The 17648-nt window shown below is 60.6% G+C and overlaps 2 protein-coding genes across 2 annotated transcripts; both read right to left on the bottom strand.

The window, feature by feature from the left end:
* Positions 1-3329: 3329 nt before the first annotated feature.
* ENSA (endosulfine alpha) lies at positions 3330-9523 on the bottom strand. The gene is made up of 3 exons (XM_082298520.1): positions 9379-9523; positions 7707-7835; positions 3330-5387 (listed from the first exon to the last, which is right to left on the bottom strand). Exons 1-3 carry the CDS (start codon positions 9433-9435, stop codon positions 5217-5219), a joined length of 357 nt encoding a protein of 118 aa, XP_082154646.1. The 5' UTR covers positions 9436-9523; the 3' UTR covers positions 3330-5216.
* A 556-nt stretch (positions 9524-10079) lies between these two features.
* On the bottom strand, positions 10080-17152 carry GOLPH3L (golgi phosphoprotein 3 like). Its single transcript, XM_082298521.1, has 5 exons — positions 17076-17152; positions 16301-16492; positions 11995-12126; positions 11770-11884; positions 10080-11152 (listed from the first exon to the last, which is right to left on the bottom strand). The coding sequence occupies exons 2-5, from the start codon at positions 16478-16480 to the stop codon at positions 10725-10727; spliced, it is 855 nt and encodes a 284-aa protein (XP_082154647.1). The 5' UTR covers positions 16481-16492; positions 17076-17152; the 3' UTR covers positions 10080-10724.
* Between the last annotated feature and the right edge of the window lie 496 nt (positions 17153-17648).

Below are 17648 nucleotides of genomic sequence, written 5' to 3'. Positions count from 1 at the left end.
TAAGCGGCCGGCGGCGTGCGGGCGGGACCGGCGCGGCCGGTTTATATACCGGCGGCGGTGACGCCGCAAGAGGCGGGGCGAGGGCGGGAACGGGACCGGCCTCTTTCCACATCCGCTTCCGTTTGTCTTGGAGCTGGCGAGGTGCCGGCGTGGCTCTTTGGGCTGAGAAAGAGTCAAAAGAGGGACCATCCCCTCCGCTCCCCGAGCCCGGTACCCCCCTCCCAGTGTCCCCGGCTCTTCCCGGTGCCGGGCGGCAGCTCTTCGGCAGTGCCGTGCTGGTACCCCCTCCCTCAGCCCTCCCAGCACAGCGGGGGCTGGAATCCCCCAAGGCAAAGCCCCCCCAGCACCAGGGACCATCCTCATCCCCCGGGCCACGTGTGCCCCTCCCCGGCTCAGCCGCGGGTTCGTTCATGGGTTTGCAGCACAAAGCATCCCCGGGCGCGGGGCTGAGGGTGCAGAGAGCCAGCACAGCCTCGCTGGTGTGGACTAAAAAGGTTTTGAGACTACGGAGTGTCATCCGTGAGACTGCACCAGCAAGAGGGGTGATGGTTTTAAAGTAAAAAGCAGGTAGATTTAGACTGTAAAAGTGGGTAGGTATAGGGAAGAAGTGTTTTATTCTGAGGATAGTAAGACATTGGAACAGGTTGCCCAGAGGTGGTTGATGCCCCATCCCTTAAAACATTCCAAGTCGGGAAGGACAGAGCTCTTGAGCAGCCTGCTCTGGTGAAGGTGTTGCAGTAGATGGCCTTTAAAGGATGCTTCCAACCCAAACCATTCCGTGCTTCTCAGGAATCCCACCTGGATCTGTCTGGTTCCAGCCCATTCCAACCTTGGCTTGCTTATCTGGATGTTCATGGGGAACTGCCCCGTTGCTTCCAGCCCTTGGTGGGTTGTCCCACATCTCTCACAGGACTGAAACCCCCCTGTGCCCATCGGCTCTGAGGGGTCCCAGATCAGAGCATTCCCTGTGTCCTCGGGGCTCTGGTAGGACCCACTGCCTGCGTGGGTCACCCCGGGGTCACCTGGGTCAGTCTTGGCATCCTTGGGGCTCTGGGTGTCAGTTTTGGTCTCCCCTGGCCCCAGGCCCCTCCTGCACCCCTGGGACTGATCCTGATGCCCTCAAAATCTGCCCTGTTTTGGGCAAAGCTTGGCTGGGGAAGAAGCCTCAGGGGTTTGTACCAGTGCAGGTGGATCAGACCCTCAAGGAACAGGGAATGCCATGGGTTTGCCCTGGGGTAGTGGGGAAGGATGGGAGATCTCAGACACCCCTTTGCTGGACCCCTTTCCAGGGCTCTGCTCCATTCCCACCTCCCAGAAAGTCCGGGTGGAGAGGTGGGCATGGGGGCAAAGGCTCTGCTGTCCTGCAGGGCTGGCCTGGGGCTGTTCCCACCTGAGAGCCAGTGACCGCTGCAGCTCAACAGCCTTGGAGTTCTTTGATGCCTCCCAAGACACTGGAAATTGGGGTCTGGTACCCCCTGAAATCACAGTTACCCCCCAAATGGGTTTCCCTGCAGGCCCTGATGGCACTCAGGTGCCCAGGGACATGTGCTGGGGCCTCTCTGTGCCACCAAAGGCCATCAAAGTACCCACTGGAGCCCTGGCTCCCACCTGGGAAGTGACACCAGCCCCCATTGCCCAGTGGCATCACCAAACTGGGATGTGATGAGGGTGAGACACAGGGGCCACAGGATGGGGGTCTGGTTTCCCCTCGCAGCACAGGGTGGGCTCTGTGCTGAACCGCCAGCACCAAAAGGGACCCAGGAAAGTCCTTTCCATCCCAGCAGGGCAGGAGATCCCAGTGCCTCGGGGTTCAGGCAGTGGGGGGAGCCCCAGAGGTGGGGATGAAATGCCAGAGGCTGGGAGAGCACAGCTCCTCCCGTGGGGTCTTTGCGCTGCAGGGACGCACTGAGAGCTGCCACCAGGAAGAAGCCCCTCCCTGGTCAGCATTTCTGGGGACAAACTGCGGCAAACCCAAGCCTCTGTCCCCATCCTGAGCATCACTGGGCTCTGTTTGGAGCAGCGGGGGAGGCTGTGGTGAGCACAGGGCACAGCCCCATCCCAATGGCCCGGAGCTCTCATGTCCCAGATCTTGCAAAAACCAGGAATGTGCATCCCCCCGGGTGTCCCTTCACCCCCCCAGCTCCTGTCCCTGCTGCCACCCCCCCAAACCAGGGCACGAGCGTGGCTGGGGGGTCCAGCAAGACGAAACTCGTCCCTCTCAAAATCCTTCCCGTGGCCCCAAGGAATGTGTCCTTGTCGGGAAGCAAATTCTTGGCACCGGGAGCAATAACAGGGAGCTCTGGCAGCGCCCAGCACATTTTTGTGAGGCAGTGCCAAGCTTTAGCACAAACACGGCCCGGGCTGGAACAGCGCGTCCCTGCTCGTCCCCTGTGGGTCCCTGCGTGTCCCTGGGGACTGGGGTGGGCTCCAGGGGCTCTGGAATGGCCACTCCTGGGGAATCTGGGACACAGAGGCTTCGGGAGGATCGGAGGATTCCAGGGAGCACGGCCCAGCCCAGTGACACCCCCGGCTGGGCTGGTGAGCTCCAGAGGAAAGGTGGGACTGAGGAACGGGCAGGGCTGAAAATCCCAGAGGTGAAGCCTCCAGGGTGGCCGACAGTGGGGACAGAGAAGGGGGGGTGGCCATGCTGAGGCCACATGGGGCTTCCTGGAGGTGGGAAAGGCAGGAGTGGCCATGCTCCGGCACCCCAGGGATGCCCTGGAACCTCAGCAGGCACCTGGAGAGACCCTGATGGGTGGCAGTGGGGACAAAGGTGGCCACGCTGGGACAGTGTGGAAGGATGTCCCTGTGGGGGAGGGCAGCTGGAGCTCCCAAATCTGGGCAGAGATTCGTGCTGAGGACAAGAGGATAAAACCCCTCCCCTGTGTCCCCAGTCTCCGCTGTGAGCCAAGGTGGGGCTTGGCCCCAAAGGTGGGAGACCCCAAACTCCCCTCTCCCACCAAGCACCGTGAGAGGTGGGGAGAGGGCTGCCAGCATCATCCCCCTCCCCTTCACTGCCCATCCAGCTCTGGGGTGGAATGGGAATGGGAATGACCCCCTTCCATGGCTACCACCCCTGCTCAGAGCTGCTCCTGCTGGTTCTCATCCTGTGGTGTCCAATCCCCTCTCCCTCCTGCACAAGCACACCTGGAAAACCAAGGAAGGACACGGCTGGGGGGCTGTCCCCTCCCTCTGTCCCCCCCCAGCACAGGGACAGCCCCGGAGCAGCGACACCCCTTTGCATCCTTCACTTTATTTCCTCTTTCGGGTTTTATTTCCCCTTTTGGGGGTTGTTTTAATAAAAAGCAAGCACAGCACTCCAGAAGAGGTGAACATGTAAAAAATTATATATATTTTTATATATTTGTATCTATTTACAACGTGGCTGGGACAGACAGCCGGACATCCACGGAGGGTGTGCAGCCACCGCCCCGGCCAAGTCACACAGGGGCTGGAAAAGTGCTGGAAGCCAGAGCAGGAACCTGTGGGTGCAAGGGGCAGGTCCCAATCCCACCACACTCCTCGTCCCCTCCCCACAGAGTGGCCAGGAGCAGCCCCAGGGCCACCAGAGCCTGTTTCTGTCGGCAGGATCCAGGACACACATTCCAGCACACCCTCGGCAAACACTCTCCTGGGGAAGCGACACCTCGGCCAGTGACACGAAAGTGCCGAGGGTGACACAGCTTCCCGAGGGTGACACAGCTTCCCAGGAACGCCCGGGCATCCTTCACCTGCTGCCTCCCTTCCTTTGGCCCTTGTGCTTCCAGGACGGGGCTGAAACTGGGGCAAGTTTCGTGATGCCCTGGCACAGGCGTGCCCGCATTTCCCACTGCTTGGAAAAGGCCACTGGGATCCAGGGCACGAGGTGGGGACAGTGCCACCCCCAGCATGTGTGGTTCTACAGGGCTGCAGCAACAGGTCGTTGGGTTCGGGGCTTTTTTGTTGTGATGTTGGTGTTAGTTTGGGGGTTTTGTTATTTTTTTTCCGAGGCTTGAAACAAAGAAAACACAAAAAGGGAAAAAATGGGAGAAAAAACCACAAATCCAAGCTTGGGATGCCCAACACTTTCAAAACACAGGTTTGCCTCAATGCCCTTCAAATTCCTGTCTCTTGTGTTTTTTTCCCCCTTCTGGGTGGTTACCCCCAGTCCTGCCTCTCTCCCTCCACTGTCAGCCCCAGCAGCACAGATCCCTCTCCCTGGCTGCTGCTGCTCCTGCTCTGCCAGCACCAAGGTCTGGCACCAGGCAGGGGCTGCAGGTGCCCAGGCAGGGCTCTGCTGTGTCCTGAGCTCCTGCTGCATCCAGCTCCCTGATGGACTCAGCTCCCACCTCCCTGGCAGGAGGAGAAGAGCTCAGTTCTCATCTCCCCCTTGGCCAGGCACAGCCTCACTGAGCAGAACTGCCCAGGGACAGAGAAACTGCCCCCACGGCCTCGGGGCAGCTGAGCCTCTGGCAGAGCCCCTCTGGCCAAATTCAGTCAGGCCCTGCCAGCCACGCCATGCTCAGGGGCAGCTGTGCTGGGGCTCTACCCCCAAACCAGCCACAAGATGTTTCAAACACTGCCCAACCCCCCTCTCACACCCCTTGGACATGTTGTCCCTGTGAGCTGAGCCAGGGACAGACCCCAGGCAGCTCAGCCCAACAACAACCCCCGGGATTTTCATCTCAGCCAATTTCTTCACTTTGAAGCTCTAATGCACACACCTGACTATGCTTCCAGACTGGGATCACACCTGCCAGATCAGGGATCACACCTGCCAGATCTGGGATCGCACTTTCCAGACCTGGGATCACACCTGCCAGACGTGGGATCACACTTTCCAGACCTGGGATCACACCTCATGCCCAGCTGGGTCGGTCTCTGCAGACCCCCAACACCTGAAATCCCTTCCCACGCCTTAGCCCTGCACTCTCCCCTCCTCCAGGCGCCTCCCCCGAGCCCTCTCCTGCTCCTCCCGGGGCTCTCCCAGCGAGGAGGCAGCATTCCAGTGGCTCTGGGATGGTTTCAAACAGCAGGAAAATTAAGGCAAAGCCTCGCTGAGGGGAAGGGCCAACCCAACCCTGCCCTCCCCGCTCGGGTTTGGGGTGTGTTCGCTGGAAAGACTCAAACAACTACGTGGGTTCTGGTGCTCCCGTCCCTATGGTACAGTGAAGTTCAATCCATTTAGCCAAAAGAAAAGAAACAAAAAGAGGGAAGCCCCCAGCTGGGAACGCAGGCTACCCTGCCAGCTTGCTGGTGACGAGCGAGGACTTTCTCTGAGGCAGGTCCTGGGGCGTGGGGATGTGGTCTCCTGTCACCAGGTTCTTGTCAGGCCCTGCACTTGGCAGCTGCTTGTTCTTCATCTTCGCCTTGGCCATGTTGTAGTCACCAGAGTCGAAGTATTTTTGCTGCGAGAGGGGGAGGTGTTTGGGTTACTGGGTGTGCAGGAGCATGGGGACAGCAGAGCCATGAGGATCCTTCAGGGCGTGTTGGGATTGCTCTGAACCAGGCCATGGCAACGCCACACAAGGGGGAAATCCAAGCAGTGAGTCTGGCCTGGTTTAAAAGGCCTTTGGCCAAGGGCCAGTGACTCAGCCCAGCCCTGGGTGGCAGCTCCTGACTCAAGGCATCCCTTTCACACACTGACAGGTTCTGGGACCTTTGGCTGTCTGGGACCAGCCTTGACCTACTCTGCCTTTGCACAACAGGGATTTGGTCCCAGTCCAGAGCCTCTGGAATGCTGAGGGCAGGCACAACAGAGTCAGGTGCTAGTGCCCGAGAGGATCCTCTGGGTTGGGATGATGAGCCAGGGTGACAGAGGAGGACTTTGCCCCAGGGAACACATCCTGGCTGCTGCCAGGACCATCCAGCTCCCAACAGCTGCAGGGCACTGCCTGCAAGGACAGCCTGGGGGCTCCTCCCAGCTCAAAGGGCGTTTCAGTGCCTTATCACACACATATCACATCACATCATCACATCACATCACCCCAGCACTCTGCTCCTTCCCAGCACAGCCTCATCCCACTGCCCTGCAGAGGCTGGAGCCAGGGCAGAGCCTGGGCCAGAGCTGGACAGGGCTTTGCCGGGCACAGGGAGGGCTGCAGAGCCTGGTTCTGTCCCGAGGTGTCCTCAGGGAGCCCAGTCCTGATAAAAAACCTGTACTGGGTGTGCACAGCCAGGTTTGGGATGGACCTGCTGCTGGCCAGGGCTGAGCCTTGGGAATACCAGAACCAGGAGGGGAAAAGGGGATTGTGCAGATGGAATTGTGGCCAGAGGAGTGAGAATGTGCGAGAGACCCTGTGGGCACCAAGCTCAGGGAGGAAGGAGGGGCTGGAGAAGCTCCACATGCTCGAGCTGGAATTCCCTGCCAGCCCATGGGGGTCCATGGGGAGCAGAGAGCCCCCACCTTCTAGGTGCTTTTTTAGGACTTTTTACTTCATTTTCAGCTCTGCTTTGATGGATAATAAATTCAGTCATTTCCCCAAGTTGAGCCCCTTTTGCCCGTGCTGGTGCTCAGGGACTGAGCCCTCCCTGCCCTTCTCCCAACCCTGGAGCCGTTGGTTCTCCTCCCTGTGCCCTGAGGAGGGCAGGGATGGAGCAGCTTTGGGGACACCTGGAATCCAGCCAGGGCCACTCCCCACAGCCACCACACCCCTCCTTCCCACAGCAGTCCTGGGATCACGGCACTGGGACAGCTGGGAACAGCCAGGACAGGGAAGGGCCAGGACAGACCAAACCCTGCACAGGGGGTGAGAGGGATGCTGTGCTGAGCTGGGAATGGCACTGGGAGTGGTACCTGGATGGCACAGGGAATGGCAGCACTGAGAATGGCACCAGGACACTGGGAAAGGTGGCACTGGGAATGGCACTGGGAATGGCAGCACTGGGAACGGCAACACTGGGAACGGCACCTGGAGGGCACTGGGAATGGCGGCACTGTGACAGGCACTGGGAATGGCAGCACTGGGAATGGCAGCACTGGGACGGGCACTGGGAATGGCAGCACTGGGAATGGCAGCACTGGGAATGGCAGCACTGGGAATGGCGGCACTGGAATGGCGGCACTGGGAATGGCAGCACTGTGACGGGCACTGGGAATGGCAGCACTGGGAATGGCGGCACTGGGAATGGCACTGGGAATGGCAGCACTGGAATGGCAGCACTGTGACGGGCACTGGGAATGGCAGCACTGGGAATGGCAGCACTGGAATGGCAGCACTGTGACAGGCACTGGGAATGGCAGTACTGGGAATGGCAGCACTGGGAATGGCAGCACTGTGACGGGCACTGGTTATGGCCCTGGGAGGGGACACAGCCAGTGGCTGCCATCAGCCTGGGAGGGGTTTGTGCTCTCTGTCTCTGGAGCCAGCAGGGCCAAAGCAAGCAGGGCACAGAGGGCTCCTGGAGAGGGATTTCATCCCATTCCTGAGGGATTTAATTGCACTCCCAGGGAGCACATGGAGAGGGTTGGCTTTGCAGTGCAGGTGCAGCCAAGCCCCTGGGCCAGCAAAGTGAAACCAGGGCTAAAACCTCAACCCTGGAGCACCCCAGGGAGGGATCCAGCACTTGTTCCACCTCTGTAGTTCAGGGATTTTTCCCAGGTTTCAGGCCAGGGTGTGGCGACACAGTGGGATCTGCTGCGGGGATCCAGAGCCAAGGCAGGCCCTGGAAGGAGGGGGAATTGTGGGCTGATCCCGTGGGCTGTCCCACGAGGGACACTCACATACCCCTTTCTGCAGCCTCTTCATGAGGAAATCGGAGCCCCCAGGCTTCTGGCCCAGGTTGGGATATTTGGCCTTGAGCTTTGCCTCCTCTGCCCTCTCGGGGGGGACGGCTCTGTCCTTCTCCTGAGTGTCCTGGAACACAAAAGGAGTGTGAATCCCCGGAGCCCCACAGCCCAACACCCACCTATGCTGCTGTTACACAACCTCCAGCAGCACATTCCAGCCCTGCCCTGGAAAAGCACCAGGAAAATACTTCCAACACCTTCCCAGGTACAAACAGCTTCTCCCTGCAGGAGCTGTGGGACAGGGAGAGCTCCTTTCCCTGCCTCCTTCCCACCTGGGAGCCCCTCCAAGCACCCACAATGACATCTGGCTTGGTAAACTGGGCTTTTAGTCGGGATATTGGGAAGGATTTTTTCCCTGGGAGGGTGGGGAGACCCTGGAATGGAATTCCCAGAGGAGCTGTGGCTGCTTCATCCCTGGAAGTGTCCAAGGCCAGGCTGGATGGGGCTTGGAGCAGCCTGGGATAGTGGGAGGTGTCCCTGCCATGGCAGGGGGTGGCACTGGGTGAATTCCAAGATTCCTTCCAAACCAAACCAGTCCATGATTTCCCTTCCCAGATCACCCTGGAGGCAACTTTAGGGGTCCAGGTAGAATTGGAAGGTTCTACTGGAGGATTCTAGGGGGTCTCAGATAGGATTCGGGTCTCCTGGGAAGGATTTTGGGGATCCCAGTTAAGATTTGGGGGACCAGGGGAAGATTTCCACATCCTCGATAGGATTTTGGGCTCCTGGAAAGCATTTTGGAGGATCCCAGGTAGGATTTAGGGGTCCTGGGGAGGATATCAGAAACTTCAAGCAGGGTTTTGGGTATCCTGGGGAGCTTTGGGGGTTCCTAGGTAGGATTTTAGGGCTCAGGGGGTCTGACAGCAGCACCCAAAGCTTCATCCCCTGAAGCCATTCCATGATCCCTGGCTGCTCCCCACAGCTCCACATCTCCCAGTCGCCTTCCTCCACACCCATCACTGGTGCCCATCCCCCCGTGTGCCCTGTGCGGGCTGGGGGGGCACCGCTACACCCCAGAAACCCCCACCCCAAACCTCCCAGCACCCACAACCCCCTCAGCCCCTTCCCACTCCCATCCCAGCACCCCCATCCCACTTACCCCCATCCCCACATCCCCAGTTACCCCTCTGCCAGCCCCCTCCCATCCCAGTTATCCTCATCCCAGCCCCCTCCCATCCCAGTCACCCCCATCCCAGCCCCCTCCCATCTCAATTATCCCCATCCCAGCCCCCTCCCATCCCAGTCACCCCCATCCCAGCTCCCTCCCATCTCAATTATCCCCATCCCAGCCCTCTCCCATCGCAGTTATCCCCATCGCAGCCCCCTCCCATCCCAGTTATCCCCATCCCAAGCCCTTCCCAGCCCCTTCCCACCCCAGCCCCCTCCCTCCCACCCCACCAACCCCCCGCACCCCCACGCACCCCCCACGCCGCCATCGAGCCCAAGCCGGAAGTCCTGCCCACCCCCAGCCCCACAGCCAATGAGAGCCCGACATTCGCCAGACGGACTACGGAAACAACCAATCCCCGCACAGAACTGGAAAGAGCGACGTGCGGCCGAGCCAGTGGGAGCCGGCCGGACCCCCCTCCCACCCCCGGGGGGTTCCCCACCTGTTTCTCCTGCCCGGTCTCCTCCGTGAAGGCGCCGGTACCGAGCGGGGCTGCCATGGCGGCGAGGGGGGAGCTCCGCTCTCCCTCCGCTGCGTCCGGCCCCGCGCCCTGCTCCAAAATGGCTGCCACCGCCTCCAACGCCTCAGCTGTGTGACGGACAGCAGCTCTGCCCAATGAGCGCAGAGAAGAGCCAGCAGCGACGTCACACCCAACCAATCAGTGCGCGCGGGAGGCGGGGCACAGGGATGAGGCGGGGCAAGCAACAGCGCGGGGCAGCCATGACTGGCACGAACGGTGACCAATGGGAAGGAGAAACATCGTGTGGGCGGGGAAAGAGGCGGAGCTTCAGGTGCCCCGGACCCGCAGCGCCGCGACGCCGCCGGTTCGAGACCGGGGCCGGGAGGATGCGGAGACACCGCGCAGGACCAGGGGATGCGGGGACATCCCACACGGCAGCGACGGCTCAAGGCCCCGGAACCGCTCCCGGCCTTGTCCCTGCCGTGCAAAGGCGCCTGGAGGAGGAAGGACCCCACCCCCACCCAGCAGGGAGCATCAGCTGAGACCACCCGCAGCTCACGACACCAGTGTCACCAGCACCCTGGGGACACCCCGGCCATCCCGAGCACTGCCAGTGCCCCTTGAGATGCCAGCCCTGGCAGCTGCACCCACTGAAACACGGACAGACCCTGGGGCTGCAGAGAAATACGTTTAAGTGAACTACAGGAGAATAAAGTGGAGGAGGAAGGAAGGGGGTCGTGAACAAAAATAATCACAGTTTAACTTTTCTTCTTACTAGAAAGAGCAGCTGAGCCATGGGGGCACACATGGGGGTCTTTGCAGAGCTGCTCCTCCATGGAGACACGTGGGAGAGGTCTGGGTGCCCCGTGCCAGCCAGGGAGGGGGGTGGTCCTGGCTGCCCAACACCCCCAAACCCCACCCCAGGAGGGCGTGAGTCCCTCAGGGGAACCCGCACTGCCCACACAGCTCCAAGGCAGGACCCGGCTGTGGGAGAGGCAGCCAGGAGTGTGTCCCAGCCCTGTCTGTGCCGGGGTTTGGCCTCTCAGAGCAGCTCCGGGGCCGGGGCTCTGCCACCCCCAGCTCTGCACTGGCCTCAGAAGGAAATCCCCGAGGGCAAGGAGTGAAGAGCTACTGCCACCTCTCCCTGGAGAGCACGGGGCAGTGGGAGTGCTGGGCTCTCACCTCCCACCTCTGCCTGGGGAGGGGAAAGCAAAATCCCCTGATCCCTCCCCAGGCTGAGCCCACCCACCAGCCCAGCAACTGCCCATCCTCTGGGGAAACCCCTGGGTCACATCAAGGGTCTCCCCCACCCGGAGCAAAGGGAGGTTTTAGGACTTATTGAAGGCTGCCAGGACAGCCCAGATCATCTCCGTGCCCCTGGCTTTGGCAGCTTCCACCTCAGGGTCCATATCCAGCAGGTCCTTGGTCCTGTTCATGGCCACGTCGTACTTGTCATCGGCCAGGCTGGCGAAAACGTTCTCCAGCACGTCCGAGGCGTGGGCCAGCACCAGCAGGGCCAGAGTCCTGCGCTCCATGCGCTGGGGGTCGTTGACCCAGCGCTCCAGGACGCTCTCCTGGAGCTTCTTCACCAGGCGCTGCTTCTCGGAGGCGTTGCTGACGGGGTGCGTGGTCATGTCGAAGAGCAGGAAGTTCTGCTTCTCCGTGGTCAGGATGCCCTTCTCAACCAGCGCCTTGGCCAGGCGCTCCCGCACGTTGCGCAGCTGGTACTGCAGCTTGAAGGGGTTCCAGGTCTCTCCTGAGGGGTGGGAGACTCTGCTCGAGCTCTGCTTCCCAGTCCCAACATCCTTCCACCCTCCCGTGCCGTCCATCTGTCCTGCACAAGCACCGGGCTCTGCCCTGATCCCCTGGCCTGACTCGGACCCTCCTGTCCCACCTGGCAAAGCTCCCAGGCAGCAGATCCCAGGGCAAATTCCTTTGCAAAGCCTCTTCCACCCCTGGCTCAGCCCAGGCTGGGTGAGGCCTCAGCAGGAACTAAAGGAGAGCGAGGTCCAAGATTTCTATCAAGATCCCAATAAAAAACCACCCAGAAAATCCTTCTCTGCCCCCACATTCAGCCCAAAAAACCACCCAGAAAATCCTTCTCTGCCCCCACATTCAGCCTTCCCCTGCTCTGCCCATCTCCAGGGAATGACCCAGTGATCCAGGGCCAGCCCAGGGAGAGGGGTTTTGGAGGGATCTGAGGATCCAGGGTGATTTTGGGGATCCCCCCTGTTTTTGGGGTTCCCTCCCCACTGGATCCTGGTGCTCTGGATGCAGAGGGTGATGCTGGACGTGGGATCCTGGATGGGTTTTGGTGGGCTCTGGGGGATGTCCAGAGGGAGCTGGGACAATGGAATTTCCAGCTGGCCCTACCAGTGAGCAGCTCTATCCAGGTCTGAACCGTCTCCGCTGACTCCGTGGCCTTGATGTGCCGCAGGGTCTCATCCAGCAGCACATCTCCGGTCGGAGCATCCGACTTCAACAGCACCTGGAGGGAGCAGCGGGATGGCGGGGTCAGAGCTCTGCCAGTCCCCTCCCGGAGCAGATCCCGCTCCAGCAGAGCCCCAAACCCTGCCGGGGCTCCGGCAGGACCCTGACCTTCCTCTCCAGCAGCCTCTTCTTGCGCAGGGACAGCGGCTCCAGGTGGATGCGGCCGCGCAGAGCCAGCTCGATGAGGATCCCGCCCCGCAGCCCCGAGGAGATGCAGTCGTTCCAGAAGGAGGTGTAGCCCTGGGGGAAGAGGATGGGAAGGAATTCTTCCTCCGTTCAGCCTCTCCCTGCTCCTGTCTCTCTGAATCCTCCCAGCCTTCCAAAGGGAGGGATTTTCCCCACCAGGTGAGAAGCTTCAATTTTCCCCCTTCCTGCCCAAAAGCTCCTGCAAACATTGAGCAGTCCAGGCTGTGCCCTTCCTCCTGCACCCACAGCCACGGGGCACACCCGGCTCTGCTCAGCCCCAGCGTGGAAAAAATCCAAGGAAAAGTGAGAAAGGTGGGATCATTTCCATGGGCACAGGAGGACGCTGCTGCTGCTGAGGGGCTGCACCCCCCAGGAGCTCTGCCAGGCTCTGTCCCAGCGCTGGCTGTGGATGTGCCCGGGGACAGGGGAGCTGCAATCTGCTCTTCTCCTTGCAGGAATTCCCTCCCTGGCTCCAGGACCCCACTGAGAGCCCCTGGATATGCCAAGAAATCAACGTCAGGCCTGGGAGGAGCTTCCCCACAGCCCGTGGGGCTCCAGTAGGACCCAGTTCCCACAGGAGCTTCACAGAGCCATGGACTGGTTTGGGTTGGAAGGGACCTTAAAAACCACCCAGTGCCACCCCTGCCATGGGCAGGGACACCTCCCACTGTCCCAGGCTGCTCCAAGCCCCAATGTCCAGCCTGGCCTGGGACACTGCCAGGGATCCAGGGGCAGCCACAGCTGCTCTGGGCACCCTGTGCCAGGGCCTGCCCACCCTCCCAGGGAGGAATTTCTTCCCAAAATCCCACCTAAAGCTCCTCTATGTCAATTTGAAGCCATCCCCCCCTCTCCTGGCACTCCAGGCTGTTGATGGGGCCTCATCCTGAGAGGTGCAAGCTCCAAAGACAAAGAATTTGGGAAAGAAGAAGGTGCAAAGTTTGGGAAATAAGACCCACAAAGAACCAGGAATTGAAACAGGAATTTGGTGCAGGAAAGAGAGGGCAGAGGGAGAGGAGAAGGGAGATCAGACACATAAAAGGCAGCAGCAAAAAGGAAGGGAATGGCCAGTTCCCACTTCCAGGATAGTCCTGGGCTGCAATTGCAGCCAGGGAGATGGAGCTGGGAAGAAATAAACACCTGGACAAGAAAGCCCAGGGAAAGGCAGGGAGGGAATTCGCTGCTCCCTGAGGTTTAACAACACCCAGCTGATGCTTTCCAAGAGAGCTGGCACCGGTTTGGAGCACTGGGACAGCCCAGGTGACCTTTCCCTTCCCTCCTTCCACTCCTTTTTCACTCCCTGTTGAGAACAAAGCCCGATTGTTCCCTTCTGTTCAGTGAGGGCCAACACGGGGCGGCATTCCTTGGATTTCAGAGAGAGCCAGGAGCAGCCAGGGCTCAGGGAGAGGCTTGGGGAGAGGCTTGGGGGGCTGGACTGGCATCTGAGGCGTGCCCAAGGGAAGGGGGAGCCCAGGGGGATCAAAGTCACGAGCTGCTCGTTTGCAGGGACACCCCAACACACCTGGAATGGGTTCCTGGGGGGAAACTCCCCTTTTGCTGCTCTTTCTCTGGGTGGAAAACGGGGAGGAAAGGACAGGTCTGAAAGCTACCAGGAGACTGGAGACAAGGGGACCCAATGAGCCCCTCCCCAAGGAAAACAGGCTGGGAACCCTCAGCCCTCTCCCAGGGAAGGTTTTCCAGCCCCATGGGTGAATTCCAGTGCCCAGAGGCTCTGTTTGAGCAGGGCATGAGGACACTGGGCTGGCCCAGCACTGAGAACCATAAAAGACATTAAAACCTTTATTTGCTTTCTTCATTTCCTTGTGAGGGAGGACAAAGCAACCTTTCATCCCTGCCCTCCCGATTTCCGCTCCTGGGTTTTGCTCCTGGCTTTCCAAACAAGTTCTCCAGGAAAGGGTGGGAAGATGAGCAAAAGTTTCAATTTCCTGGTCTGGAGGGCACAACACCCCTAGGAAATTTTAAATTCTTAACTAAACCAGTGGAAAGCTCCTGGGTTACTTCCAGCTTCTGGAATCAGCCTGGTTACAAAAGCCAGGCTGGTTTGCAGCCAGGTCCTCCTACATGGACAGGCCGGTGCTTTAAATAATGAAATTACACTGTGAGCTCACTGAATTTGGCAAAAATTGTCTTGTTTTTCCTCAGTCATCGAACCATGAGTGAACACCCGAGCTGTGAGCCCAGCTCAGGGCCAGGCTGCTGCTGCCTCTGGTCAGAGGTACAGGAATGTGGAAGGACAGGATGGAAGGCAAAAAAAAAAAAAAAAAAAAAGAAAAGCGTGACAAGGTTTTTTCCTGTATTTGTTGTGCTCTCCCAACTTCCTGGTGGCTGAAGGGCCGTTCCCAGGATACATTAACCAAGCCAAGAACACCAAACACAGCCCAGGAAAACAGCAGCCCACGGCACCCCACTCCCAGGCTGCTCTCAAATATTTGCTCCAGGATTATTTGCATCATGTTCCCTTCACAGCCCTGAGCTCCTGCCACTTCCTAGATGGCTCCCAGATCTTATCTGGGATCCTCAAACAGGACAGCCCCAGCCCCTGTCACTGTCATCACCCCCAGGCAGGATCCGTGTGACAGCTCAGCACCAGCTGGGACCAACCCAGGAACAGCCAAACCCTATGGAAAAGAAAATCCAGGCACCTCACAGGGGTTTAATTCCACCCCAGAGGAATGAAGAGAAGGAGGCCCATCCACCACAGCTCCTCAGGGCGGGAGACAGGCTCACACAGGAATCATGGAATCGTTAAGGCTGGAAAAGATGTCCAGGATCGTTGAGTCCAATCTTGACCAAAGTGGTTTCTGGAGTTGGGAAGCCTCTGTAGAAGGCTCTGCTCTGCCACTGTCACCCCAAGAAGCACCTTGGGCTCCTGGTTGGCTTCCCCAGGTCTACAATTCCCCAGCTACTCGTCAGGAATAGCAGGTTTTAGAATCATGGAATGGTTTGGGTTGGAAGGGACCTTAAAGATCAACCAATCCCATTCCCTGCCATGGGCAGGGACACCCTCCCATAAGCCAGGCTGCTCCAAGTCCCATCCAGCCTGGCCTTGGACACTTCCAGGGATGGGGCAGCCACGGAATAGCCCCTGCCAGGGCCTCCCCACCCTCACAGGCAAAGCTTTCCCCACACTGATCCAGAGGATGGATGCAGGGATGAAGACAAGGCACAGTGACAGCACAGGCAGGGCCAGGCAGCTCAGAGAGCTCAACACGAGGCACCTTCCCCTTCCCCAGGGCTCCTTCCAGGCAGAGCTGATAAACGAGTTCCTACCAGCTGATAAGCACAAATCAATTCTGTTAGACCAGGATCCCTTTCCCACAGGGAAGAGCCCTCTGGGAATAACCAGCTCTGCCTCCCCCCACTGCTGCCAAGCAAAGCCAGCGCCAGGCACACAAGAGGAACTCCCAGCACTGACATTCCCACCCAGCCCCACTCCCCTGGAGCTGCACATCCCCACTCCTGCCTGGCCCAGGAAGCCACCAGAGATGCAGCTTCTGTTCCCTCTCCATCGTGGGTCCAGACTCAGCCCGTGCCTGCTTCCAGCTCCCTCTGCTGCCTCTTCCCTCAAAAGCCACCTCTGCTCTTCTCCACATTGATTTTTAAAGAGCAGAGCAGGGCTCAGGGTGTCCCTGTGTGTCTGTCAGCTGCTGCTTTGGGACAGGAGGCTGCCCTGGGCTGCAGAGGAGGATGTTCACCCTTGGATGGACCAGCTGAGGCTACTTTTACCCCATGGCTTTGGCAAAGAGCAACCTTCCCTTTGCGCTGCACAAGGCAGTGACACGACGCCCCCAGGGCACCTCTCACCTCCTGCCACTGTCCCCAGGGCAGAGCTGGTGGGACAGCAGTTACCAGCCATGCCCACAGCTCAGGTTGCCATCTCCTGGCACAGAGAAGCTGTGGCTGCTCCTGGATCCCTGGAAGTGTCCAAGGCCAGGATGGACATTGGGGCTTGGAGCAGCCTGGGACAGTGGGAGGTGTCCCTGCTCATGGCAAGGGTTTGGAACTGGATGAGCTTTAAGGTCCCTTCCAACCCAAACCATTCCATGATTCTGTGGTTCTAAGCAGGTTCTAAAGAGTCTAAGAGAGCTTTGCTGGAAAGCATCGAGAGGAATCCATCCAATCCCTTCTGCTGCTCCCTGAGAGCCTCAAGTCCAGGCTGACCACGGCACTGCCACACCACTGCCCACGTGCCACTGGACACCTGCCTCACCTCCTTGTCCTTCAGCCCCAGGAGCAGCACCTCCTCCATGAGCGTGAGGCGGATGTCTTTGGAGTCATCAGGATCGTCCTCGTTCAGGTCTCTGTCTGCAGCCGCATCCTCCTCACCGTCCGGCTTCTTGTCCGAGTTCCTGCCCTCCACCCGCCGGCCCCGGTGCGTGAGCGTCGTCATCTCCCGCTGCAGCTGGGCACAGGAGGGCACACGTTTGCTAACTACGATGGACAGCGACGGTGCTGAGCCCGCAGACCCAACCCAGACCCTAAGACCGAGGGACGCTCGCCCCTTCTACCCCAGGATCTCCAGCTCCCCCTTCCCAGGGCGGTGTCGCAGGCGGTGACAGGGAGCGGCCGTCACCCCTCGACGTGCTGGAGGGGACGATGGCACCCGCAGGTTCTGCAGAGAGCCCCGAGGCGCGGCCGCGGCCCCGAGGCCGCACGGGCAGGCCCCGCACCCGGAGGGGACGCGGGGCTCCGGCAGCGTCCCGGGCCGATGCGGGACGGCCCCATCCCACCGCCCGCGACCCCCGCTCTGTCCCACTCGCCTCCCAACCCCGGCCCGGCTCTGCCCCACCCCCCTCCCCCCGGCTCCATCCCACCCCCCCGGCCCCGGCCCGGCTCCATCCCACCCCCCCGGCCCGCTACGTCTCGCCCCGCCGGACCAGCCCCGCTCCATCCCGCCCGCCGCCGCAGCGCCCCGCGGGTGAAGATTCACCCCCTCCAGGGGGTTCGGGGGCTGCCAGCGCTCCCCGCCCGCTGCCCGGCCTCACCGCGGCCCGGCGGGTCCGCCCGCCCCGCTCCGCTCCGGGGCCGCGGGCAGGAAAAGCCTCCGCGGGGCCGCCGCCGCTTCCTGGGCTCCGCTGGCCCCGCCCAGGCCGCGGCTCCGCCAATGGGAGCCCGCGCGGGCCGAAGCAGCCAATGAGCGCGGCCGGGCTGGGCTGAGGGGCGGGACTTTCTCCTGTCTGTCAGCGGGCGGCTCCGCCCCCGCCCGCGTGTCCTGTCCCGTTCTATGTCCCGGCCCCGTTCCTGTCCCGTCCCGTGTCCCGTTCCGTGTCCCGTTCCAGTCCCATCCTGTTCCCGCTCCAGTCCCGTCCCGTGTCCTATTCCGTGTCCAATCCCGTTCCCGTCCCGTTCCTCCTCCAGTCCCGTTCCCGCTCGTCCCGGCCTGTCCCATGTACCGTTCCCGCTCCAGTCCCGTCCCCACTCGTCCCGGCCTGTCCCATGTCCCGTTCCAGTCCTGTCCCATGCCGTGTCCCGTCCCCTTCCCGCTCCTGTCCCGTTCCCGCTCCAGTCCCGTCCCGTTCCCGCTCCTGTCCCGACCCCCTATCCCATCCCGTTCCCGT

This window comes from Coloeus monedula (assembly GCF_965178545.1).
Source record: "Coloeus monedula genome assembly, chromosome: 29".
Classification (NCBI taxonomy): Eukaryota; Metazoa; Chordata; class Aves; order Passeriformes; family Corvidae; genus Coloeus; species Coloeus monedula.
Note: the sequence above shows the minus strand (reverse complement) of the source record. Positions and strands in the feature narration are given on the sequence as shown.

What these genes read in the sequence shown, in the direction of transcription:
- ENSA (XM_082298520.1), bottom strand. Translation starts at nt 9,435, where the DNA reads ATGGCAGCCCCGCTCGGTACCGGCGCCTTCACGGAGGAGACCGGGCAG. An exon ending in AGACCGGGCAGGAGAAACAG is followed by an intron (nt 7,836 to 9,378) that starts GTGGGGAACCCC and finishes TTTGTGTTCCAG; the next exon opens with GACACTCAGGAGAAGGACAG. An exon ending in TGAAGAGGCTGCAGAAAGGG is followed by an intron (nt 5,388 to 7,706) that starts GTATGTGAGTGT and finishes CCCCTCTCGCAG; the next exon opens with CAAAAATACTTCGACTCTGG.
- GOLPH3L (XM_082298521.1), bottom strand. Translation starts at nt 16,480, where the DNA reads ATGACGACGCTCACGCACCGGGGCCGGCGGGTGGAGGGCAGGAACTCG. An exon ending in AGAGGCTGCTGGAGAGGAAG is followed by an intron (nt 11,885 to 11,994) that starts GTCAGGGTCCTG and finishes TGCTCCCTCCAG; the next exon opens with GTGCTGTTGAAGTCGGATGC. An exon ending in CTGGATAGAGCTGCTCACTG is followed by an intron (nt 11,153 to 11,769) that starts GTAGGGCCAGCT and finishes CCCACCCCTCAG; the next exon opens with GAGAGACCTGGAACCCCTTC.